General features: G+C 38.8%; 2 protein-coding genes across 3 annotated transcripts; one reads left to right on the plus strand and one right to left on the minus strand.

Moving 5' to 3' along the window:
• The first annotated feature begins 1,744 nt into the window (after positions 1 to 1,744).
• On the plus strand, positions 1,745 to 11,203 carry LOC131972793 (kelch domain-containing protein 10-like). Its single transcript, XM_059334513.1, has 10 exons — positions 1,745 to 1,954; positions 2,754 to 2,846; positions 3,040 to 3,261; positions 5,267 to 5,421; positions 7,249 to 7,397; positions 7,487 to 7,571; positions 7,643 to 7,709; positions 7,798 to 7,845; positions 7,932 to 8,071; positions 8,555 to 11,203. The coding sequence occupies exons 1-10, from the start codon at positions 1,870 to 1,872 to the stop codon at positions 8,762 to 8,764; spliced, it is 1,254 nt and encodes a 417-aa protein (XP_059190496.1). The 5' UTR covers positions 1,745 to 1,869; the 3' UTR covers positions 8,765 to 11,203.
• A 217-nt stretch (positions 11,204 to 11,420) lies between these two features.
• On the minus strand, positions 11,421 to 23,904 carry LOC131972791 (uncharacterized). 2 transcript variants are annotated; one of them, XM_059334510.1, is made up of 20 exons: positions 23,371 to 23,904; positions 20,699 to 20,854; positions 20,131 to 20,237; positions 19,904 to 20,012; positions 19,396 to 19,512; positions 19,249 to 19,310; positions 18,512 to 18,664; positions 18,012 to 18,203; positions 17,807 to 17,906; positions 17,586 to 17,727; positions 17,287 to 17,470; positions 16,714 to 16,813; positions 15,265 to 15,386; positions 15,117 to 15,148; positions 14,198 to 14,307; positions 13,977 to 14,122; positions 13,807 to 13,901; positions 13,651 to 13,729; positions 13,452 to 13,560; positions 11,421 to 11,961 (listed from the first exon to the last, which is right to left on the minus strand). In XM_059334510.1, the coding sequence occupies exons 1-20, from the start codon at positions 23,438 to 23,440 to the stop codon at positions 11,888 to 11,890; spliced, it is 2,259 nt and encodes a 752-aa protein (XP_059190493.1). In that variant the 5' UTR covers positions 23,441 to 23,904; the 3' UTR covers positions 11,421 to 11,887. The 2 variants fall into 2 exon arrangements, with proteins under 2 accessions (XP_059190493.1, XP_059190494.1); XM_059334511.1 differs by lacking the exon at positions 19,396 to 19,512.
• Positions 23,905 to 25,111: the final 1,207 nt, after the last annotated feature.

Raw genomic sequence — 25,111 nt, forward strand, 5'->3', positions numbered from 1 at the left:
CCAGTGGACTCATTCGGTAATCCATCCATATGAATGCATCTCCCAGTCAGACTAATCACTTTGGATAAGATGGTATCAAGTGATGACCTCCATGAATCTATGAGTAGATCACTGGAATGAGCCAAAATTGTCAACTCACCCCCTATGTAATCTCATCACAGCTGCAGCTCATTGTTCAAGAATGTCTCATTGTCAGTGACATTTCATAGACTGGCTTAATTTCTTACTCGCCGTCAGTCTACTGAGGGAACATTTGGAGCTGCAGTATTGCATTAACTGCTCAACTGAGGCTTAGATTCTCTCTGCTGAAAAAGATGTAAACCTCTGGTTAACATTTTGACCACCTCAGAAGGAAATCTGTGAAAGAACATGGTAAACTATGTAGATCTGTACTACACTGATTGATTGGTGCATTGTGAGTAGCTTTCTCAGCAGAAGCAGGCAATGAGTACATTACAAAAGGTTGCTTTATCATAACAACTATAGGGTCTTGCCAGGCAGTAAGGGCGTTAAATGTTAAACATTAACATGACTGCATGCACATAGTAAAAAACACTTTGGCTGTGGAGTGTTTTTAGTGTAATGTCAGGAGTATGACCTGCAGGGAAATGACACTGGAGTGTGTTTGATCCAATCTTTGTCATGATCGTGACCTATTCTGTTAGAGTCACTGATACCACTCCTGATTATAATTCTTAACTGCTTTGTTTATTTTCTCAGTCTATATTTGCTTCTCATGGGATTGATTTGTTTTGCTTCTTCAGCCTCAGCTTTGAAGCCTTCAGCTTCAAATCCAGATTACCACATGTCAGCAAAGCAGCCCCAGAAGATCTGGGGGAAAGGTTGAGTCCAACCACTTGTTCCTCTCAAATAAACTAAGCATTTGTTAATCATCTAAGCTGTACAGTAAAGTTGGTTTATGGGTTTCAAGCTCTTCAATAAGTAGGTTTTTATGTCTTTTGGCAGGGTATAGGTCATCATACACCTTGGCGAAGAATGTATACTTTGACTTAATGGTACAGGAAGCAAATCACATTACAAATTACAATTGGAAAGGTCATTTAAGCTGAATGGTGCAATAGTAACTTAGTGGACACAACAAGCAATGCAAAGGCATCACCTTGGCTTTTAGGAAATTGTGATGGTCATTTTTATTATTTGTGTGTTACTTGCAGTATATACTTTGGGGTAAGATGAGGATATGTATACATGTTATGTTAGTTTATTTTTTATTTGATATGGACATCCCAGTGGCATTAGAATTGAGTTAGTTAAGTTAAATTAGTTTAATGTTTGTAATAAAAGGATAATTTACTTGTCCACAGATGGGTATTTTTATTGTTAAAAGATGAAAAGAAAATACATCCACAAAAATGAATCTACAAATACGTACACAAAGATGCATTCACAACTACATTATACAAAATACAGGTAGTACTGGGCTATTAGGTGTGAGGACAATGCTGTTTGTCCTCTAGCCATGATTTTACCACATATCAAACAACATAATATAAAGCATGCACAGCTTGTTATGCACTGTTATATATTTAGCTGTTCCTTAAATAGATTGAACATACCGAATGTAAATATTTATGATCGCTGCAGTTTTTACAACCGGTTCAAAACATATGAAAATTACCATGTGACTCTTGAACGCAACATCAGGGCCCCCCTCCTCTGATTGGTCAGTTCAGGCCAGCTGGCTGTGACGCTGCAGGCAGCAGCAGGTGTGGACGGTTTGTAGTGTTATTTCTTTATTTTGGTGTGATTGCTGCAGCTCACAGGCTCATGCCGCTCAGTGTGGTTGGACTGCAGCGGGTTCTGGTCCAGGTGAGGGTGTGAACCCGGTCTGTGTGGCTCCCCGTCGAGATGTCGTCCGCTGAACGTGACGGAACCTTTAGTCAGCTCAATAAGTTTGAGAAACTGTCGTGGAGGCCCTCCATCCGCGATTCAGGTTTGTAAACAAAACATACAGCCCTGCAAGAACAAGCAGCCTGGTACAGTCAGCAGAGCAAACAGTGAACTAAAGATTAAACCAGGTCACGTTAGTCGTCGTTTGTTTGGTCTTTGTGTGCACCAGGAGACTCTGTTGTATGTGAGTTAGCGAAGTGTATCACCGCTGCAGCACACAGGCCAAAGCTAACGCTGCTACGGAAGCTAGCAGAAATTAGTGTGTGAATTAACACTTAACAGCGACATTGTGACTGCTCTTTTCATTAAATGCAGATTTAAATATGTGAGAGCTTTGGAATCGGATAGGAGGCAAATATTGGCGTCATGCAGAGGCCACTGCTGACCACAGATAATTTAAGTTAGTGTTTAGTTCATATCATTTAGACAATACCCACTAGGCTACTTGAATTCAAAATTTACGTTTATAAAAGTTAAATTGTGTTATGTGCAATGTGTCAAACTGCCTTTTAGCAATTCTAAAAAATGTGTGCCAGGGAAGAAATGGCGTTTGGCTTAAACATTTAAACTGAGCTAAATAAAAAGGTTGATATTTGAGACAAAAACAATCAATATTAATTTCCATACAGTGAAAAATGTCTCTCTTATTGATATTTACTAGTGCTAATGAAAAACTTTAAAACCAGTGACTCTAAAAAATTATTCTCACTCTAAGACTTCCTCAAATTGTAAAATCTTACAGATTGTAGAAATGCGATTTTCCAACATTTTACATACAGGCAGTACATTAACTGTAGATTTCTATCTCTCTGTCTTTTTACTTGTTGTATGGTGACTGGCAGGCTCCAAGAAACGTGCACGGTGGCTTCAGGCTCGGCGCATCTTCTCCCCCTCCTGCCCCAACCTGCGGATCCCCAACAGGTTTCTGAGAGAAGGTACTGAAAGTGCATAACCGCCCCATCACTACCGCCCCACTACTTTGACTGTAATGATGTAAAAACCCATCAAGTGCTATCTCATCCATGTGCAGGATTTCAGCATCATGTTGTCTGACATTTGTTCTTTGGTTACATTTTTTTAATTTCCCTTTCCATCTCAATCATTGACTCTCACACACTCCTCCCACAGGTCACTGTGTACCCCCCGCCCGGAGCGGACACCGATGTGTTGCAGACAGCACCAACCTGTATGTGTTTGGAGGCTACAACCCAGACTTTGAGGAGGCAGGGGGGTCAGAGAATGAAGACTACCCTCTTTTCAGGGAGCTTTGGCGCTTTCATTTTGCCACAGCCACCTGGCAGCAGGTCCGCACAGAGGGTTACATGCCCACAGAGCTGGCCTCTATGTCAGGTAAGGGTTGACGTGTTGCCCTTAATTTCTTATCAAAATCCCCCAAAAAACCCCCTCTCCTTTTAGAAACACCTACTGGTCTCATTTAAAGGTAACTGTTGAGGGTTTTTTTAACACTAATGGACATGTCAAGTTTAAGGACGTTCTACACGTCCCTGCCAATGTTTTCACACAGTTCCCCTGATCAACAGGTGGCAGTAATGCACCAAGAAACACTGCAATGCACCAACGAAGACAGGCAAGAAGACTGCTAATGCCTAATATGGAGACAATTCTGGATTCAAACACAATTCAGTTTGTCAGATATTTTATAAGGAAGCAAATTTATTCAACAATGTTGTTAGAGCTCAGGGTCCACACAAGGAGAATTGTGTGTGAATAATAATAATAATTTAAAAAAATGAATAGTATTTTCTTTCTCATATAGTACCTTTTTAAAAACTAAATCATTTTCAATGTGCATGGTGTATTTACTTGTGTGTCAAAAAACGAACCAAAAAAACAACAAAAAATGGGTTAAATAGAGACGTTGAATTTCCCTGTTGTGGCATTAAAAAAGTAATTAATCTCATCTTAATCTTTGACAGAAAACGCAAAAGCAGCAAGTCTATAAAAAATTGGGGTTTTAATAGTAATATAGTAATAATAGTCATTTAAACAAAGTCACAGATTCTGTGGCCTATTTCTCCTCAGGCAAGTCGTTCCAAAGCTGAGGGCCCTGACCATTAAAGCAAGGTCACTTTAAACGTATGCCTAGAATTCGCTATATTCAATAAGGTCCCACGCGAGCACCTGAGGCTCATGCAATTAACATTTCTGCTATATTGTTCGGGGCCGGTCCGAGGCGTGCTTTAAAAGTGATCAGTGAAATCAATTTTAAATCAAAGAAGCTAGGAAAGAAGCTAGGGTTGAGGCAATGTGCCTAGCTAAATGTAAACAGCAGTGGCGGTTCTACACAGGGGCCTAAAGGGGCCACTGCCCCCGTGTAGAAGCCTTTGGCCCCTGCTGTGGCCCCTGTGTCAAATTAATAATAAAATGATCAATTTATAACGATAAACGACGGAACAATTCTTACCTATTTTTTGTTTAAACAATCTCTCATTATACACAAAAGGAACCCAGAATGTGTACATTGTATAATAGTTTAATTGTGCAATAAAAGCTAAATATAAAGATCATTCTCACTGTACTGCACTTTCAAAATTAAAAAAAGTGATTGTGCACAAAAATGAGAAATTTCATTGTCGTAGAAAAATAACTGTTAATGTTGGTAAGTCTCATTGCTTCAATCAATGTAGTTCTTCCAAATATGAGACTTTTAGATAAAATAAAGGTTTTGAATGCTTAAACATCATTTTTGACTATTTTTAATGTGCCCCTCTGATTAAACACTGGCCCTTCCTTGGCCCCCACAGTAAAATTGGTCTAGAACCGCCACTGGTAAACAGCTTTGTTTGCGGACAAGAAAATTCAACATAGCAGCTTTAATGCCTTCTATGCAGGCTGTGTGTGGTGGCAGGGTGTTTACCTGCATTTAAGTAACCAGATGACAGATTACAAACACAATATCAGATTTCAAATGTGCACTGTTTTTGGTTGTTGGAATGAGGGAGACTCAAGTTGTGGCTTAAAGAAAAAAAACCTCTGTAATTACATGATAAAACATTTTCAAATATATATTTTGTCTCCATACACAACCTTTGTCCCTCTGTCAATGGCTAATTTCTACATTTTACAGTTTGTTTCCTTTCCATTAACTGTTGATTTTAACCCTCCGCAGACAGCAGAATAGTGTATCCCATCATACCTACTTCGTGCTTGTCATGCATTTGCATCATATACATGTTGATAGAACTTTAATTTTGAAGCTGCAACTCAAAGCTTCAGGGAGTGAAATAGTCTGGTATGTACTGTAGATTTGAACCGACATTGTCAGGGATTTTTGTAGGGAAATATGAAACTATAGCGGAGATTAACTCTGTGTCCATTACTCCCTCACTTTCAGCTGTTTTACACGGCAACAACCTGCTTGTGTTTGGTGGCACTGGGATTCCATTTGGTGAAAATAACGGCAATGACGTCCATGTTTGCAATGTTCAGTACAAACGATGGAACCTGCTCAACTGCAGAGGGAAGAAACCCAACAAGATCTACGGACAGGTAAGTGTTTTATTTTTGAGAAGTTTTTTCCTTTACTTAAGGAAAAGTACCAATACCACACTGTGAAAATACCCCACTACAAGTAAAAGTCTTGCATTCAAAACCATAGTTAAGTAAAAGTATGTATTTTCAGCAAAATGTACTTTAAAGTATATGTTAATTATACCTGTCAGTGTTTTACTAATGATATACAATGTTTTTGGAATAATATTACAGTGTATGTTGCATTTTACTGCGTCGCTGACCTGTAAAAACCACATGTCTACAGCCCTGTTTTCAGTTTCTTTGACGATGCATTTTTAAAACTGATCCAAGAGAGGTTCTTTTAGCAGTTCATGCATTTTAAGAAGTAGGGAATTTCCTCTAACCCAAAATAAAAATATAATAAATTAAAGTAATGAGAAACTAAAGCTGTTGGATGCATGGAGTGGGGTAAATGGTAGAATTTTTCCCTCTTGAGATGTAGCAGAGTAGTAGTATAAAGTTGCATAAAATGTAAATACCCACATCAACAAACTTGTACTGGAGTTAATGTACTTAGTTGTATTCCACCACTGGTCTCTTTATAGCAAGTTCACATATAAAGCTGTTTTTTCTTCGCCACTATACAGGTACATTTAAAAAAAAAATTGAATATCGTGAAAAAGTTCAATATTTTTTGTCAATCATTTCAATAGAGTAAAACTCATAGATTCATTCCGCGTAGAGTGAAATATTTAAAGCCTGTTTTACTTGTAATTTTGATGATTTTGGCTTAGAGATAATGAAAACCCATAATTCAGTGTCTCAGAAAATTAGAATATTGCGAAAAAGTCCAGAGTCCACAGTCGGTGATGATTTTGGGGCCATGTGATCTGCTGGTGTTGGTCCACTGTGTTTTCTGAAGTCCACAGTCAACACAGCCATCTACCAGGAAATTCTAGCACTTCATGCTGCCACAAGCTTTATGGAGATGCTGATTTAATTTATCCGGCAAGACTTGACACCTGCCCACACTGTCAACAGTACCAAAAGTTCAATGACCATGTTGTGACTGTGCTTGACTGGCAAACCTACTCCGTTAACCTGAACCCCATAGAGAATCTATGGGCTATTGTCAAGAGGAAGGTGAGAGACACCAGACCAACAATGCAGATGACCTGAAGGCTGCTATAAAAGCAACATGAGCTTCCATTACACCTCAGCAGTGCCACAGTTGGATCACCTCCATACCATGCCACATTTATGCAGTAATTCATGCAAAAGGAAGCCCAAGTGCATAGAAATTAACATATTTTTCAGAAGCCTGACATTTGTGTTTAAAATATCCTTTTTTTTTTATTGATCTTATGTGATATTCTGAGCAAACTCCAAGTTTTGGGTTTTCATTATCTCTTAGCCATAATCATCAAGAAAAACAGGCTTGAAATATTTCACTCTGTGTAATGAATTTATATGAGTTTCACTTTCTTAAATAACAAAAAATATTGAACTTTTTCACAATATTGTATTTTTCTGAGATGTACCTGTACATACAGTAGCTACAGTCATGGAAAACATTATTGGACCACCCTTGTTTTCTTCAATTTCTTGTTCTTTTTAATGCCTGGTACAACTAAAGGTACATTTGTTTGGACAAATATAATAACAAAAATAGGTCAGAAGAGTTTAATTTCAGCTGGTCCCCTAGTCATTTTCCATGGTTTTCTTGATAATGATTTTTGTTATTAAGAAAACCATGGAAAATGGCTAGATATCAGCTCTTAAATTAAACTCTTATCAGCCTTTGGTTGTTATTTTTGATCTAATAATTTTTTCCATGACTGTATATGTATTCTCCATTTCCAGGCAATGGTCATCATAAATGGCTACCTCTATGTGTTTGGCGGGACAACAGGCTACCTTTACAGCACTGACCTGCACAGACTGGACCTGACCACCAGAGAGTGGACCCACCTCAAACCCAACAACGCGCCCTCAGATCTGCCTGAGGAGAGGTGAGCCTGCAGACAAGTGTTCACAACAGCATCGTGAATCCCCAGAATATTCACAAAAATAGACTGAAAACGAATGCATGATTTTACAGGTACAGACATGAACTAGCTCATGATGGACAGAGAATATACATATTAGGAGGTGGGACTTCCTGGACGTCATATCCTCTGGACAAGGTGAGGGGTGCAAGACAAAATCTGACAGAAAAGTTTTGTTCCTCTTTTATTGATAACACTGTCTTCATCAGGTTCACGCATATAACTTGGAGACAAATTACTGGGAGGAAATAATCACCAAACCCCATGAAAAAATAGGTTTGTGATCCATGTTAAGCCTTTTTTTTTTCCTCTGAATATCATATTTAAAGACTACATACTGAATTGACTGTCGTTAACGTGACAGGATTTCCTGCTGCCCGCCGCTGTCACAGCTGTGTGCAGGTCAAAGATGGTAAGAAATATTTCTCACAGCATTATCTGGCCACACTTGTCTGAATTGTTTTTTTTAACCATGTCTCACTCTGTTTCTACCTCCAGAGGTGTTTATATGTGGGGGTTATAACGGGGAGCAGATCCTGTCTGACCTGTGGAAGATCAATCTGCAGACTTTTCAGTGGACCAGGCTGCCTGCTCTCATGCCAGAACCAGCCTACTTTCACTGTGCTGCAGTCACTCCTGTTAGTAAACTATCATTCACACACGTCTGCATCTGACTTCAGCACATTTCTCTTCTGCCCTGAGTCAGAAAAAACTTTTTCATGGACATAGACAATAATGCGACAGAGGGTTAATACAGGTATACAGACAGTATTGGGGAGAAAAAGCAGTTTTTTAAACATTAAATCATGCCAATTTGTCTGAACAAAAACCAAAGAGATTACATTTACAATCTTGCATCAAATCTTCACATTAGTAAAGCTGAAACTAGAGAATATTTTGGGGGGGATTGCTTAAAAACATTACTGAAATGATTATTTGTGCATGGTGTGTTCACTTGTGTGTAAAAAAGGATGGATTAAATGCAGAGGTTGAATTTCCCCATTGTGGGATTAATAAAGTAATTAATCTTAATCTGTCAAAATAGTTGCTGGGTAATTTAATGATTTTTTGAATAATCGATAAATCAACAGCTCTAATTTCTGCATCTGTTCCTGCTCCAGGCCGGCTGCATGTACGTCCACGGCGGTGTCGTCAACATGTCTGGGAACAGAAGGACTGGCTCATTGTACAAAGTGTGGCTGGTGGTGCCCAGCCTGCTGGAACTGACCTGGGAGAGACTGCTGAAAACTTCCCCTCACTTAGCCCAGATGTCCACCCTTCAGCTGCTCAGCATGGGACTAACGCACACACTAATTCAGCGGCTCAAATAGACCGAGACAGAGACTGATGGAGGCGGTATGTGGTGGAACAGCACTGACTCTCAAATCACATATGACTCAGCAAAAAAAAAAAGTTCTTAAAAGGACTAAGACGTCTGATGTCAGATATGAAAAACTTTTAATGCCTTTTAAATTTAGTTTTATGTAAATGTGCGTGCTTTTTAAAAGAAAAATGCAACAAAGTGCAATGTTTTGCGTTTCTGTATGTGAACGTGTCAGATTGGGGTTTGCATGCATCCATCTGAAGCCAGGCACCAGTGTGGACACCAGAATCGCTCTTTTTGTGCTTGATTCTTGTCATTTTGGGTCCACTATAAAGTGCATTCCCCAGTTTTATTTTTTTACCACACAGAAACCTGTGGAGCTTAAGCAGGAATAGTTAAATGTTCCAAAGACCACTTCTTCAAAGGCAAAACGAATGTTGCTTCTGCATGTGTCATTTTAGATTCAGTTCAGGAACAGATCAGCTTGTTTCACTGTTTCTGAAGTGACAACCTGTCGCACACTGTTATCTCTGACACATGTTCAGTCAGCAGCTGTTACGCCCACTGTGACATACTGTAGGTCAGATAAAAAACACTGTTGTAAACTTAAATTTCCATTTTGTAAGTTTCCTGTTGTTAGAAATGAGGCATGCTGCTGATAAAGCACGGACACATTGTAACTGTGATACCTCTTAAAAGTCTAATTAGGTCAATTATTTAAGGCGTCATGTTTAGCCTTAAGGGCTTTCTGACTGCATGCTGGTATCGAGCTTTGGTCACATTAGGCCTTGTGATCAGATGAAAAGCCTCTTAAACATCTGTGATATGGCATCACTGTGAATCTTGTAGTGCCTCTTCGATTATCATTCTTCTTTTAGGAAAAATAAGGCTTAATAAGTTAGAAATGAGTTTTTAAACACCTGTAGCTCCACAGTGACTCAAGCCTCTTTTAAAATGTTTTGGTGCCTTCTGAATTCTCCAAAAAGTCGCACATTGTTTTTACACCTCTGTAAGTCAGTTTATTTTTTTTTATTTTTTATTTTTTAACATTTTGGTGGGTTCGTTACCCTCTGAACTGTGCACAGGAAGCCTTTTGTGATGTACCTGGCGTTCTCCACATGAGCCTTCTGTTGCTGAATCTTTCTGCTCATGATTGATCAGGAGAAGCCATTTGCAGCTAAAGATTTTTTCATTAACTCAAACGGACATTTTTTACCTATTTATTTAATCACTGTGCTGCTGTTTTATTATGAACCTGGATTTGTAGCAGAACGTGTAGCTACATTTCTTTTCACCTGATTTCAAAGTAATTTCAAACTTTTTTTTTTTTTTTACTGTAACAGGCTGTTATTGTTTTTTTAAAACTTTTGGTCTTGTTTTTCAAGAGAACGTGTGCTGTCTGTGGTACTTTGAAAACTAATTGGTAGGGGACTTTTTAAACTAGTAACAAGGTACAGTATGGAAGGCATACTCAGGATGTGAAATACTGTAATCACACTCTACGCTGCAAACATTCCCCATTGCCAAAACACCAACAGGCCGCAGTAATTTTTGTGAAAGCAGGTTTATGTACGCCGATATTACTTTGAAAACAAATCTTTTGTGATTACTGCAGACTCCTAAAGGGACAGTTCACCACAACATCAGAAGAGCATATTTAGAAAAGATAGTTTTGGTGTTAGCTGGAGATGTCAGCCATAGAAATTAATACAATGGAACTATATTGCACTCAGTCTGTGGTGCTCAAAGTGCCAAAAACTAGATTTGAAAAGCTCAACAGTCAAGAAACCACAGTCATGATTTCTTTCCAGAAATCATGACCTGGTTACTCAAGATAATCCACAGACCTTGTTGTGAGCAGTTTCACGTAGGAACTATACTTTAAAAGGAAATGGTTGATACGCCCAATATCTATCTTTTTAAGTGGCACTACAGTAGTGAACTGTCCCTTTTTTAAATACTCTAGAAACACTCCAGCTGCTTGTATTAGGTCACACCTGTTCCTCTTTCTTCACCCATTTTGTCAACTTCTACCTTGAGTTTGCATTTGATCTCAAACGTTCACTGTAACTTGGACCATATTAAGCTAACTCATCAAAACCGTTCACATTCAAACTCCAACTCAGTTTTTTTTTCTTACGTCTGCCATGTCATGGCCTTATTTATATCCTTATGAAGCAACAGCTTCACTCTCTGCTCGGACTTGGTAAATGTACTGACCTGCTTAAGATTGAGATTTTTATGTTTGCATCATTTTTGATGTTAATGGAAGTTAAATGATCTCTTTTGCATGTCTGTATGGTGTGCATGTGACTTTACATAAACTCTTGGGAGAAAAGGTGAACGTCTTCTTGAAAGCAAATGTGGCTGTAATGAACATTATGTTTTGTTATTCCTGTCTGTACAAACAATAAAAACACAGGCAGATGTTTTTTTTTTCCAAAAAGTTGTATTGACAGTTATTTTTCTTGCTAAGCACAGCAAAATATGGGATTCCAGTGTTTTTTTTAAATATAAAATATTGTCACTTATATCAATATCGCTAACAGACCATTTCACATTTCGGAGTTAAAAAGTATGCAAAAATATTACAACAGTACCTTAAACAAAATGGCATTAGCGCAGATACTTTCATTATAATATTAATTTATTTTAAAATGCTATTTGTTTCACCACGGTCTAAAAAGACCATAAGAAGTTATTAAAAACACAAAGTATGCTAGCTTACAAACGATACAGTTTACAGTAGTGATACAACCCTGAATCCAAATAAATTGGGAGTTGAGTTTATTTTACAAAATAAATGTTTTTTCAGTGAACCTCCCAAAACCCACTTGGTAGGATTAGGATTAGACCAAAATAAAGGGAGAATTATTTTTTGTTTTGTTTTGACAACGTCCCAATTTTTGAATCAGCGTTGTAGAAACGTGCAACGGTAAGTTCCCACCTGAGATTTAAAAAAAATGTTCAGCTGTATAATTTAGCTCGAGACTGACAACAGGATTCACACGTGATCATTTAGTCATGACCCAATCATTATTAAAATCTCAACAGGGAGTGGTATTCAATTTGTTGGTCAGGGTCCTCCAGCCTTTACAAGTGTACTTTGGGCTGAATGTCTCTGCTACAGTCAGCAGGTTGCTGGAGATGGAGCGAAGAAATACAGAGCCAGTAGAATAAGGTAGACAACCACCAGTGCTGTACCTATTGGGGGAAGAAAGACGGGAAATAACAGGTCATCGGGTTAAACAAGAGGTCAACAGGTTCCAGTCTGGATTGTGAAACCTAATTTTGATCTGATTGGTTTTCCTTCAGTAGCATTGCGAACCCAAGAGGGCGTCAGGTTGGAAAGAGTCCTGCACCTCAGAACTTATATGTTTTATTATCAATATTAGTCGGTCCATGCTTTTTTGGATAAAAACAAATATCGGTAACAACAGAGCAATCCGCCTGTTTACTTTCATTGTGTAACTCCCTCTGTTGATGACACATCTTCCCTTTAAAACTGGTGAGAAGCTGGACCGGTTTGCTCGAGGTTCCAAGAATCCTGAACCATAAAATGGTGGAAAAAGGGGGATGAGCTTTATCTTGGTATCTTTTCTGAATAAAAGGACCTGTTGTTCTATTTTAGCAAAGTTATCCAGATAAATTACTAAACCAGCCTCTTGAGTGTGTGTGAGCAGAGTGTGTTCAAGGATGCTTCAATTTAAAAGTTAGCTGCTGAATAAATAATTTTAAATGCAATAAAAAAACCACATCCTTGTCACAACATCCTAGTGTGCTGATTATTTGTCTTCTAGGTTTGAATCATCCAACAAGCACAAGGACATTGTGTATACCATAATGATGATTTTAAAATCTTACTGCTGGTCTACAAAGCACTGAATGGTCTCAGACCAAATTACATGCTTGATCTGCTCCCTCTCTACGATTCATCCAGACCCCTTAGGTCATCTGGAACTGGCTTGTTGCGTGTCCCAAGAACAAGTACCAAGCAAGGTGAGGCAGCTTTCAGTTATTCTGCTCCTCACCTGTGGAACAAACTACCTGTAGATCTGAGGTCTGCCCAAACACTCAGCTCCTTTAAATCAGGAATAAAAACACTATTGTTTACTGCAGCGTACTCTTAACTTTCAACACTTATCTGCACTACTCTACTGCCCTTACTTTTTAACTATGCAATGTTTGACTTGTGCTTTTTATTATTTTATCTCTTCTCTCATCCCGCTTATTTCTATTTTTATTTCTATTTCCCTGTTTTAATTGACTGTTTTTACTGTTTTAATGTGTATGTAAAGCACTTTGAATTACCCTGTGTTGAATTGTGCTATACAAATAAACTTGCCTTGCCTTGATGAAAGTGTAAAGTAACTTAACTGTCACAGATCGTCAGCAAGTTTGCTTCCAAAGCATAAAATGAATGAATCGAAAAACGTGATGGGCTTTAAAAATGGACAGCACAGCACAGTAATTAATTATCTTATGTTGAATATGGAGCCTTGAGATTAATAGAGGTTCACTCTGCCTTACTCCCTTTTCAAATCTTAAATATTTCACAAGGGGGCAGCACATTAAACCGCATAGACTGACTGATCAGAGTTCTTTGGAAGATTCAAATGGCAACATATTGATGTTTAAAAGCATTTTCCCTGTGTGGGATGTCTGATTACACTGTTAAAAAACCTTGCACTTACCCTGAAAATAATCAGATTTGCCATCCATGAAGATGTAGTTGACCAGAATCACACTGAAGATGCTGGCCCACAGGTGAATGTCACTGAATAACAGCACAAATCCCACATCCTGTCCAAAACAGAGACGATTACAGAAACTATAAAACAACAGTATTTATATGGATGAGTCAATGCTCAAACTGAAGAAAGGGTGTCTTACATAGAAGGCATTAAATAGGACCAGAATTGGAATCTGCAGCATGCAGACCTGAACAGCAATACAGCTTCCCACCTCCAGGCTGAAAAAATACAAATCATTTAGAGACACATGACTCTTTAAACTATCCAAGTACCTCTTTAATAAGACAGGATTTACCTGAGACTGATGTTGTTTTGGAGAGCAAACTGGATCCCATTAACAATCTCTGGGATCTCAGGAACCATAGCGAGAATTGTCACCCCAATGAAATACTGAGGAAAGAGGGGCAAATGTTAGCATTTCTTCCATATAAAACTTACTGAGCATGCTCAGATGTACATCCTGACCTGAGAGATGTTGGGCTGGTTTAGTATGGGCTGGATGTGCTCGGTGGCAAGATCAGCACAAGCAGACGTGAGCACAGTGGCCATGATGAGGATGACCATAGACCTCCACCGTGACCAGTGGACCACTGCTCCATGGTGGCCGGTCACTGCACAGACAAAGACATTATGTTAGAATAACTGTAGTGTAATGGAATAATGCAAAAAAGTTTTGTGATTCTTACCCTGTCCTCCAACATGGATGTCATAAATATGGGAGTGCGTTTTCAGTGTGAATATCAGACCGATTATGTAGGCAAAAGGCAGGAGAGCACACACTGTGTACACCAGGGGCCTGGTGACAAGAACATACAGCATAAATAAATGTAAGGAAAAAAAGAGAAGAAACCAAAAGGCCATATAGTGGCCCAACAGGTTCAACGTTATTTGCCTTGGGCCTTTTTTTATACAGGTGCATCTCAATGAAGTAGAATATCATAGAAAAGTTTATTTATGTCAGTAATTCAATTCAAAAAGTGGAAAGAACACATTATATAGATCCATTACACACAGAATGAAACATTTCTTGTCTTAATTTGTTTAATTTCTTCTAATGATTATGGCTTACATTTAAAAAAGACCTAAAATTCAGTGTCTCAAAAAAATGTAATATTACAAAAGACCAATTTTAAAAACTATGTTTAATATGGAAATGTTGGCTTCTGAAAAGTATGTCCATCTATGTCCAGCATAAACTCCTTTTATACTGATTTATCTCTTTAAAATACCTTTAAAAAGTCTGACAATAATATAAACAAACTAACCAAGAAGGGCAGCAGTAGACCAGAAACTCTTGTAAAATGACTGTTCTGTTAATCTAGACTTGTGCCTTTAAATATAGTTTAGATTATCTAAACAGGGATGTCTGACGGCCAGTTAAGGCAGCAAACATTTGAAATAAAGCATAGACTTAAACTCTTATTGATGTTTTTAGGTGGGCCCTCCCTCCCGTCTACAGCAGTACATTGCTTCTCCAAACTCTGGAAATGCTAACTCTTGACAGTTGGATGTCAGAGCGCACTTAAATGCACCAACAAGAAGTTTTCCAAAAGCGCTATACTGTATATATTACAGTCAGTATATGCATAAAAAAAAAAAACATACTCAACATGGTCCCGAAACAGTGTACCATTGTTCTGTTGAAAAATCAAAAAATATAAAAAGTAAAATTACATTAAGCATAATACAGTGTACTTAAGCCATATATTGTTTGTTGTAATGTGCTTGTTAGGATGAGACTAATGATGCTGACCAGATCATAGTGGCAGTTGTGGCAGACAAACGGTCCGCTGCTGTTTCCTCCAGTAGCGTTGGTGCAGGCGTCACACACCAGATTTCCATATGCCTTGGAGAAGAGCGTGGGGGCAAACACACCTGCCATTGACAGACAGGATCAATGTATTGGTAATGATTTTACACTGCATTTGATTTTTAATTGGCAGTCAGAAATTGTGTTTTCATGTCCTCGACTTATGTGAGAACTTGGTCCTTATTAAAATAATCTACACATCTATTCTTTGTCAGTTGAATATCTCTCAATGTGACTTTCAAGCGTATAAAAAAAAATGTTAAGCTCTGTTTATGGACACAGTATTTAGGTGGAGGCAATCATTTCAAAAATAAATGTACAAACTTTTTCCCACAGCTAGAATTTGTTTTTCCACTGGTTGAACTGTTTTCTGTTCTTGTTTGATAAGTTAATATTGTGAAGGAAATTTGGTGTTTCCTGCATGGTGGGACATGAAGTAGGCGGTGACCTACTTGATATTCAAGACGCAAGGCATTGTGGGAACTCACTCTGTGAACTTAACTCTGATAACACCATAAGAGAGGGGAACGTGTGGACCAGTGTGCTCTGTCCTGATGTGATATATAGGGCAGGAAGATAGGGCCGCATTGAGTCTTGCTGAAGAATCAATGTTGGGAACTACAACAGATATAAGTCGAGCGGTGTATGGGACTTTGTTGTACTGTCAAAGAGCCATTCAGGATTGTGCAGTGTTTGGAATACGAATGTGCTAATAAAACTTGCTGAACAAAGTATTGAGTGCTTTGTGTTTGGCCAGTTCACCCATTAACTTAGTGCAGTTGTCAAAATTGCCACGACAATATCCACTAGAAAACTGTTTGACCCAATTAATGTTAAATCTTAAGAATTCATTTCAACTCACAGGTGGTGGTGATAATAATAAATGTAAAACACATACAAACAATGAAAACATCAGCTGCAAAAAAGAAAACAAAGGTAGCTGTAACATTTATTGCCTGTAGGTGGAGCAAGTGTCAAAATCTTTTGTATCTGGGTCTAAACTGCTCAAGGGTGTCACTTTGTGTTAGGAGTTGGTGAAGACAAAAGGGCTCAGATGACAAAGCATTTTTAAGTTGGTTTCAAAAGAGGTGATTTTAGGCAATATAGTGGTGGGGATAGGCATGAGGTCAAAACAGATCATTACGGTTGGTGGAGGGAATGTGCAATATATTGGAGAAACTGCAGCTAACTAAATTTGAACAAATTATTGAGTACGTGAGGAGCCAGTCTCATGATGCGGGGTGAACCTAAAAATACAGCTAGAAAAAAGTGTTTCCCATTTCTGTTTAAAAAAAGCTTCTATAATTTCCTTTGTTGTTGAAACCACCTCTGTCTGACACTGTTCAGCTAGATGATGGCATGTAGTATACACCGTAAGGATCTAATACTTGCCTCCCACAGAGATGAAAAGTAATGCAGAGCTCACTCCTGTAGAGCGACTGTTGAATCTTTGCTCACTGTGTCTCAGCCCTCCGATTATCATGCAGACACCCTGAGAAAAGGACAAAGCAAAGAGACTCATTCATACTGCACAGGCTGGATTAGTGTTATGTATCTCCACACAGTCAGAGAAAACAGAAGTCTATGTGTGGATCAAACTGTGAATAACTTTTCATTGCGTTCATGCAAAAGGCATTCAATGATCAGTTTCCAAAATCCCTGAATTCCTTTCTGCTTCATATTTTATTCAGTTTTTAGGTCAGTGAGTAGCAGTGTAAGTTTTCTTGCCATTGCTGTGGTCCAACAAGCTTATTTTAAGACATGTTACAAAGTGTTTTAGAGGTCAGATTAATGTTTGGCAAATATGCCTTTTAGTAATGTGTTCTATATGAAGAGATTTGAAGAAGTTGCTTCAGTATTGGCTGACGCTTGTTAGCATGCCTGTAAAAATACCTCTTACTTTTAAACTTGGTTTGTTATTAATCTCAAAGCTGTAAAATGCGATGTATATGCAGGACAGCTCACAGGGATGAAGAGGATGCAACCGAGCAGCGTGCCGGTCAGCGCTGCTTTAACAACCTCCTGCAGACACGGGTTGGCAGCCTGGTGACCTCTGATCAGGGCTGTGATGTAAAAGGTCAGCTCTGTGATGGAGCCGAAGGTGGCATTCACCACTGCACCCACTGCAAAGTTACTCTGGGCTGAGATACTGCAAACATAAAAAATGATGAAGAGTTACCACCAGAAGCTGCTTTGTAAGAAAATCTGTAACTCTAATAAAAACCAAGGTCAAATTAATTTTATTTTATCAACAGACAGCTCACCTGGCAATGCCCATTCCAATATAATAAGACAGAGGAATGATGGAGCAGATTGCGATAGCAAACTTGACATTGGAGCTGGCATACTGATTTTCTTTGTCAATATATCCAATTACCATCGCAACTATTACTAGAGGGAGGAGGTCTGAGATGGGGGTTAAAGATGATAACAGGTCTTAATAAAACAATGGCACACACACTTGACAAACAAAGGTAAAGGATACTGACAGCGAACACGTTGATCCCATCAACAGTGTACTTGTAGTAGTACCAGTTTGCAGCGTGGTAGCAGCACAGCACGGCTCTGGTCTCATAGACTTGATGCTGAGGGTCAAGTAAAAAATAAAGAAGCTGGTGCATTAGACCAACACTGAATAATATCTCCCCGCTCATGTGGTGTGGGTGGTAAATATTAAATCTCTGTCTTGCCTTCCTCTGTGAACAGGTGGAGACAGAGACGTCCTCAGGAGCCAAGAGAAGAATGACGCCCAGCATCCGTGCGTTCATCTTGGAAACAGGGATGGTGAAGACGAGGATCCAGGAGAGGAAGCAGGCCAGGGAGTGGATGACCACCAGAGGAGGATATCCCAGCAGCAGCCACACGTAAGTGGAGAAACGATGCTAAACAACAAGCAAAAAAAGACCCATTTAAGACCATTGTGAATGCAATTTAAGACCAATTTCACATCCGTACTAGCAAAAATAGTACAAAGGATATGAATAAAATCAGAGTCCTAAAAGTCTTATTCCTAAAGTTCCTGATTTGACTATTTCCTTGCAGCCTGCTTTGATTTTTTTATTTTCAACAGGCTTCAAGAACTAAATGTTCTGTTCTTGAGCCAGAATTATACAGACATTTTAAGGCCTAAAATTAAGAGTTTTTAGGACCCACAGAAAGCCTGATTTTCAACACTTCTTTCTTAATTTACCCAGTAGGGAGTGCGCAGAGTTCGTTCTGGCAACTCATCGATTGGCACCTCTGTGGGTGAAGGCAGCAGAACTGGCGAGTTGTCTTCTGTGCCCTCTGTGTTACACTCACAGTCCGGTGCTTGCTCACAACATCTCCTCAATGTCTTTCCAATCTGGAAAAACACAACCAGAGGAAAGTGTTATTTCTGGCTCATTAGAACACCAACCTTACATTTCAAGTGTAATCTCAATCACAAGGGCTGCAACTAACAATTATACAAACAATATTATTTAACAATTGTTATACCAATTAGGAGGCCAAATACAATGCCTTTGCAGCTTGTGCCCTATTTTGTGCCTAAATTGTGCACTGTATGACTAGCAAAAGGGGGTTGGACATGTCCTTAATGCACATACACCATGCACTTTAGACCATGCATGTAGATCGCCTAAATTTGCCCATAAACAGTAGTACCTTATTATTCCAAATCTTTCTCCTCTCTGATGTCTAGCATAAAATACAATTGATGTGAATTTGTTCAAGGTCAAATGTGTGTGCAATAACGAGTTGCAGCAAGTGTATGGTGAAGTGTTGCAGACTTGTGGTTGTTGTGCAGTAAAAAATTTTTTTGCCTTTTTTGACCACACGTTTGAGAGACTTTGAGGAAACTGCAGGATTTACATGTTTCAGTTGGTAGAAAAAGGAAATGAGACAGAAGCAGCAACATCCCAAACATCAACTGAACCCCAACTGTACCTGGTGGATTGCCTTGCCAAATGGCCACAGGAAGTAGCAGGACAACTTCCAGCAAAGCTTGCCTAAGAGTAACAGAAATAATTAATGAAAACAACATCTAATCAGTGATACATATTCTAACCAATCTCTGTAAATGTGCTCACTTACCATACGGTACACCAGTGATAGTGATGAACATAAGTAGACCAACTAGGAAATAAGCCAGAGAGACCCACCAACCGAAGAGAAGCACATACACTATGTTTCCACACGTGATGAGATGACCTGACACCAACAGGACCAAAAGGAAGAAACATTTCATTTCAGGTGTAAGTTAAGTTCCAGATGCTACCGAAACACTGATATTTTTGTTTGGAATAATTAAGGTTGGTAATTTCATGTCAAACAATATTCAGCCCTCTATATTGGAGAGCCACATCATCAGCAGTAATGTAATGATGGATGTACTTCACACGTAGATGATTTGTGACATTTCTGGTCTGCTCTCTTTCAGTTTCACCTCCAAATAAAAGGAGTTAGTCATGTGGTTGGGCTGTTGGCTTGTTTACAGCCCGTGTGATCGTCTCATCAATCATTTCCAAAGTTGTGATGAACCTGAATTATCCTCTAACACAAACGTTAAACACCACACAAGCATTATAACCTGAACCTTTACCTGAATATGGTTTAGTGACGTTCAGTTCAGAGTAGAGCTCTTTCACGACCTCTGACCTGACTTCAAACGGACGCTCAGTCACATGGCTCTTCCATTTTCTGAAACCAAACTGACACACACAGACACACACAAAATAGTGAGTTTAAGGGCTGGTTCAAGTGCAAGTTGTTCTGCACTTGAACCACTTTTGATCTGCATAGGGAAACAGTTGCCATCAGGCGTCTTACCCTGTAGTTATTGACCAGTTTGTTGGCTTCCACTTCGTTCTCTGCTCTGATGGTCCTCTTGCTTTGGATCTCCTCCCAGCTATCATCACAGGCATGATGGCTTGGACCTAAATCCAGAAGTATTAAAATCACAAATAAATGTATGAAAACACATCAGCATTGCTGAAATAAAATTCAAAAAATTGGTACCGCTTTATAATAAGGTCCTTAATAACCATTAATTAACAAGTAATAAGGCATTGTTCTCGCTTTAGATCCGGTTGTTGCAAAAAGCATAGTTAACTTATAGTTAACTTATAATAGATGAGCAATAAAGTATATTTTAATATCAATAAGCAAACAAAATAAGATTAATAAAGGCATGGCAAAGACATAATGGGTGGGTCATGGGTGTTTGTAATGCCATTATTAACACTTATATAAGCTTATAAAGACACAATAATGTTAATAAGCATCTTGTAAGGACTTACAAGGGCCTTATTACTTGTTAATTAATGGTTATTACAAGGACCTTAATATAAAGCGTTACCAAAAAATCGAAATATGTTTGTATCCAATATTAACTCACATGCATGTGAAGGCATGCATTTTGTTGTGCACAGTGCAGGACATGTGGAGTGATGTGAAGGTGGACTGTCTGTTGAATTAGTGTGCAGACCTCCACACAGCCGTTCATGGATCTGTTCATGATTGTTACCAGCCTGGGGATCGTGCTCCCACGGATCTGCAACACAAAGTAAGAAATAATAACACTAATAAACTTAAAGATGATCTATGTAGTCACAATGTAAGTGGTCGAAATATTGGCCAACATGTTAGAAATGTTCAGGACAGTATTAACTGAAATTATTGTGTGTTACGAAAAAATTAAATCAACTCTACAATTTATCACATTTCATTATTTGTGGTCATACAAAGATCATTGAATGTCATTGTCAGACTATTTAAATGATTGCATTTAATTAATATATTTGAATTCATTGTTTAGGCAAAACATTGCATTAATTATGAATAATAACATATCAATAAGCACACAACTTGTGACTTTTGAGTTTGTTGCTTAAATCATGCAGTCAACTGTTTTGTTCATCAAATGGATTTTGCTACGGCAGTAAAGTTGTCATTTAAACATCTCTTCCAGACATGTTTTAAGACATTAAAAGATATTCTTCTTTGATTAACAATTTGTCTTTGATCTGGCTTTTCCACAATCACCATATTAACAATTCTTCTCCCTCACATACTGTATGTCAAACTCTTTAAAAGAAGCACATTTTGACTGAAAGGTTACTTAAGAGTAGATACAACTTTAAACATCCCAAGGGAAATAGCTGAAAGTCACATTTTTGCACTTAGAAAAAGGGAATTGAACACAGAACCTTTCACACTTTAATGATAATTACACTCCTAAAGCAACAAGACACATTTATAAATAGATAATAGGCTGTGAGAAATCCCCAGCAAATTGCTACAATGAATCAAAAAAGTCTTTGTCTGGGGAGGAACATCCACAAGTGCTGACTTAACGCTGCTCCGTGTCAGTAACACGCTGTATTTGCTTTGCACTTCTTTCTTTACAGTCAGTAACGCTGAGTCACATACCCATCAATAGTGACATATTAGCCTTTATTTGTACCTTTAAGTGTCTTTGTTTGGATGTGAATGTCAACGTCTTGAGCGTTATTCCTTCCTATCTATCTGCCAATGTTGGAACTGATTACGGCCTCCAACAACAGCAGAGTTTGTTCTACTGGGAAACCAGAGGCATGACTTCAATTAACTAAAGGGTAAAAAATGCCTTGGGTCATTCATTGATTCAGTTGTTGAATCATTCATTCATTTCCAGGGTTTGTCTCCTACTTGATGCAGCCTTGATGAATGAATAAATAAATACTAACAAACCACTGGAATCACAAGACAAGCGAGCTCAAACATTTTGACTTCTCCTTTTAAGCAGCTCAGTTCCTTCACAAGCTTTAGGTTGAGTCTTGTTTCATTTCCTCTTTCTGTTTGCTTCCTGAAGTACAAAGTATAAAAAAATACCAGTGTTTCTGATTGTGTTAATGATTGTAAACAGACAAACAAGATATCTTGTAGTGTTTGTTTTAAGACTCTCAGTAAATCACTTTCTGATAAAGGAAACTGTGCAGAACCACCCAAAGGTTAAATCAGGAGTATTGATCCAGAGCCCATTTCTCCTTTTGTTTCTTACCTAAATAAAGACAGACATCAATTAAAGAAAATTCATGAATTCCAGACATTATTAATAATAATTTGGTAACATACACCTTTACAGAGTATTTCTGATTTAGCTGAAACAGTTAGTCAATTACTTAATCAACTAACTATTGTGAGAATCGACTTATCATTTACAACATTTATCCGTCAAAAAATATCACCAGGTGGCCAGCTGTGTTTACAAGGAATCATTTTTTTTTAATGATGATTCATGGATGACAGAGTCTTTATTCTTTTTTATTTACGCTGGAAAATGAAAAATGAACATTTTGAGAAAGCGCACCTCTTGTATAACAAGAAGTTCTCCACGTGGTCTTTGATTGAAAAAGCAGAAACAAATGTTTACACAAAAAAACTCGCACATCTGTAGTCTGTGCCAGTATTGTTTTAGTAAAGGTCGTTTGATTTGATTTGATTGCTGAATATGTAAAATACATTTTAATTCCATTGGAACTCCATTTCATGAGGCTCTGTCCATTTTAGTTCACTATTATCAGTATTTGATTTTGAAATAATACAAAAGTAGTGATATAAGATTATTTTTTTCAAATTTTAATTGAATTATATTAACTATTTCCATGCGATTAATATTCAGTGACGAACTGCACGTTAAAATAATCGGATTTCTCTCTCTCATAGCAGAAAATGACACAAAACACAAGCAGATTTCCACATTATGTCGCAGAACAACCTTATGTGCACTTTTAACATTATGTCCCATTGGACATTTGGGCACAGAGAGCAGTGGGCTAGTGACGGGCGCAATCACGCGCACACACGTACTGTTGTATCCTAATTAATACGACGTGACTGTCCAGCCCTGTCTACAACGAGCTGGCCGTGTTTACTCTGTTCATACACATGATATCGTGTAAATAACACCAACACAGTCTGCTGACAGATTTAAAATGGAGAATGCGTTCACTGCGCTGTAGAGTACGCAGCCTGCTGGTTACAAATAAAGTTGTATGCATTTCCACAAGCTAAATATGAGCCGCTCACCTTGTGGCTGATCAGCCGGCCTCCTCCTCCGGCTGCTCGTGTCTGAGCTGTGTGCGGCCGACAGAGACATCTCCGCCGGTTAAAGACACCTCACCGTCCACTCTTACTACACTTGAGTCTCATCTCAGTCAACTGATTCACGGAGGATTAGACCGCTCGGAATTGTGGGAAATGTAGGCCAACATGGTTGAGACATCCTAAACTCCAATGTAAACCTATACTGTGCTGTCAAAAATAACACGAGGCTACAGAGGTGGAGGAAACTGTAGGCAAAAACTTAAGGAGCAAAATGTACATTTTATCCAAGCACCGTATTTCAGTGAATTTTTAGGAAATTTACTTCAGTATCACTTTTTACTGCTACCAGTGGTGGAGTGTTAATAAGTACATACTTTATACTTCTGCTCCATTGCATTTACATTTTAGAGGCAAATATTGTACTTTTTACTCCACTATATTTAGTTGACAGCGCCACTTTTCAGGTCAAGATTTAACAAAAAAAATATACATTTAAAAGTGATTAGACCTAAACAGGTCTAAACCTTGTAACAGTATATTAAGTAGGCCTAGTTACTGTTGCGGCGATCTACCTGGAGGTGCAGCTGCGTGTGTGTGACAGCGGCCGTGCTGCTGCATGCGCGCGACAGCGTGTGCGTTGCTCCGCGGCGCGCCTCAGCAGGTGCGCTGCTCCAGCAGGTGAGCCCAATCACGAATCAGCGGCAAGGTAACACAAGACCAAGGACAAACATTAAGTTGTGTGCACAACAGAGCTGAGGACGGCAGCAGAAACCTTCACCGCCACAAGACTGAAATAACGCATGGGAAAAGGACTCAACTGACTACCTGTGAGGTCATGTTTTACACCGTGCAAGATGTGGATGGTGATCGCTGACTGTTATGATGCTGTCTGATTGTTGTTGATAGCGGAGTTTAATTTGTTTTTTTCGGGTTTCAGTTCTTTAAAAATATTTAGATATTGTGCATTTTGATTACCTTATTTACCTTAAATTGTATGTTTAAGTATTGCTTAAAGCCGTGTTATTTGTAACTTTTAATTTGGTTAAAATATAGCGTATTTTGTTTTATTAAAATACAGAGTAAAACATTTATGTATGAAACATAAGTATTTCTGTTAAACATGAGTGTTTAAATCTACAGTGAAATCGGCTATAAAAAATAATGCTTGATTTAATTTAAAATAAGTTAAAATTGTGTGAAAAGTAGGCTCCATTACATGTCTAAAACCTGTATGTTAATTTATGTTAAAAGTGAAGTGGGTTAAATGTAGAACTACATTTGTGTTCAATCGCTAATTTACCCCATTGATTTAAGTTAAATATTTTGTGGATTATTGGTTAATGTGACCTGTGGGCCCACCACCCGCAGACTCAGGCATAAGGGTCGGGTGCACAGAGAGTCGGGCGGCAGGCAAAGGCGGGGACCTGGGCGTGCTGACCCCCGGCTCCAGCGGCTAGCTCTGGGGACGTGGAACGTCACCTCGCTGGCGGGGAAGGAGCCCGAGCTTGTGCGGGAGGTGGAGCGTTACCAGCTAGAAATAGTTGGGCTCACCTCCACGCATGGCTTGGGCTCTGGAACCAAACTCCTGGAGAGAGGCTGGACTCTCTCCTTTTCCGGAGTTGCCCAGGGTGAGAGGCGCCGGGCGGGTGTGGGGATACTCACAAGCCCCCGGCTGAGCGCCGCTGTGTTGGAGTTCTCCCCGAGGAACGAGAGGGTCGCCTCC

The sequence above is a fragment of the Centropristis striata genome, chromosome 6, assembly GCF_030273125.1.
Source record: "Centropristis striata isolate RG_2023a ecotype Rhode Island chromosome 6, C.striata_1.0, whole genome shotgun sequence".
In the NCBI taxonomy this organism is placed as follows: domain Eukaryota; kingdom Metazoa; phylum Chordata; class Actinopteri; order Perciformes; family Serranidae; genus Centropristis; species Centropristis striata.

Excerpts from the sequence above, each read along its gene's own strand:
- LOC131972791 (XM_059334510.1), bottom strand. The coding sequence starts at position 23,440 with ATGTCTCTGTCGGCCGCACACAGCTCAGACACGAGCAGCCGGAGGAGG. Across the intron at positions 20,855-23,370 it reads GCCGGCTGATCAGCCACAAG|ATCCGTGGGAGCACGATCCC; the intron begins GTGAGCGGCTCA and ends TTTGTGTTGCAG. Across the intron at positions 13,902-13,976 it reads ACCAGCCCAACATCTCTCAG|TATTTCATTGGGGTGACAAT; the intron begins GTCAGGATGTAC and ends CTCTTTCCTCAG.
- LOC131972793 (XM_059334513.1), top strand. The coding sequence starts at position 1,870 with ATGTCGTCCGCTGAACGTGACGGAACCTTTAGTCAGCTCAATAAGTTT. Across the intron at positions 1,955-2,753 it reads GCCCTCCATCCGCGATTCAG|GCTCCAAGAAACGTGCACGG; the intron begins GTTTGTAAACAA and ends GGTGACTGGCAG. Across the intron at positions 5,422-7,248 it reads CCAACAAGATCTACGGACAG|GCAATGGTCATCATAAATGG; the intron begins GTAAGTGTTTTA and ends CTCCATTTCCAG.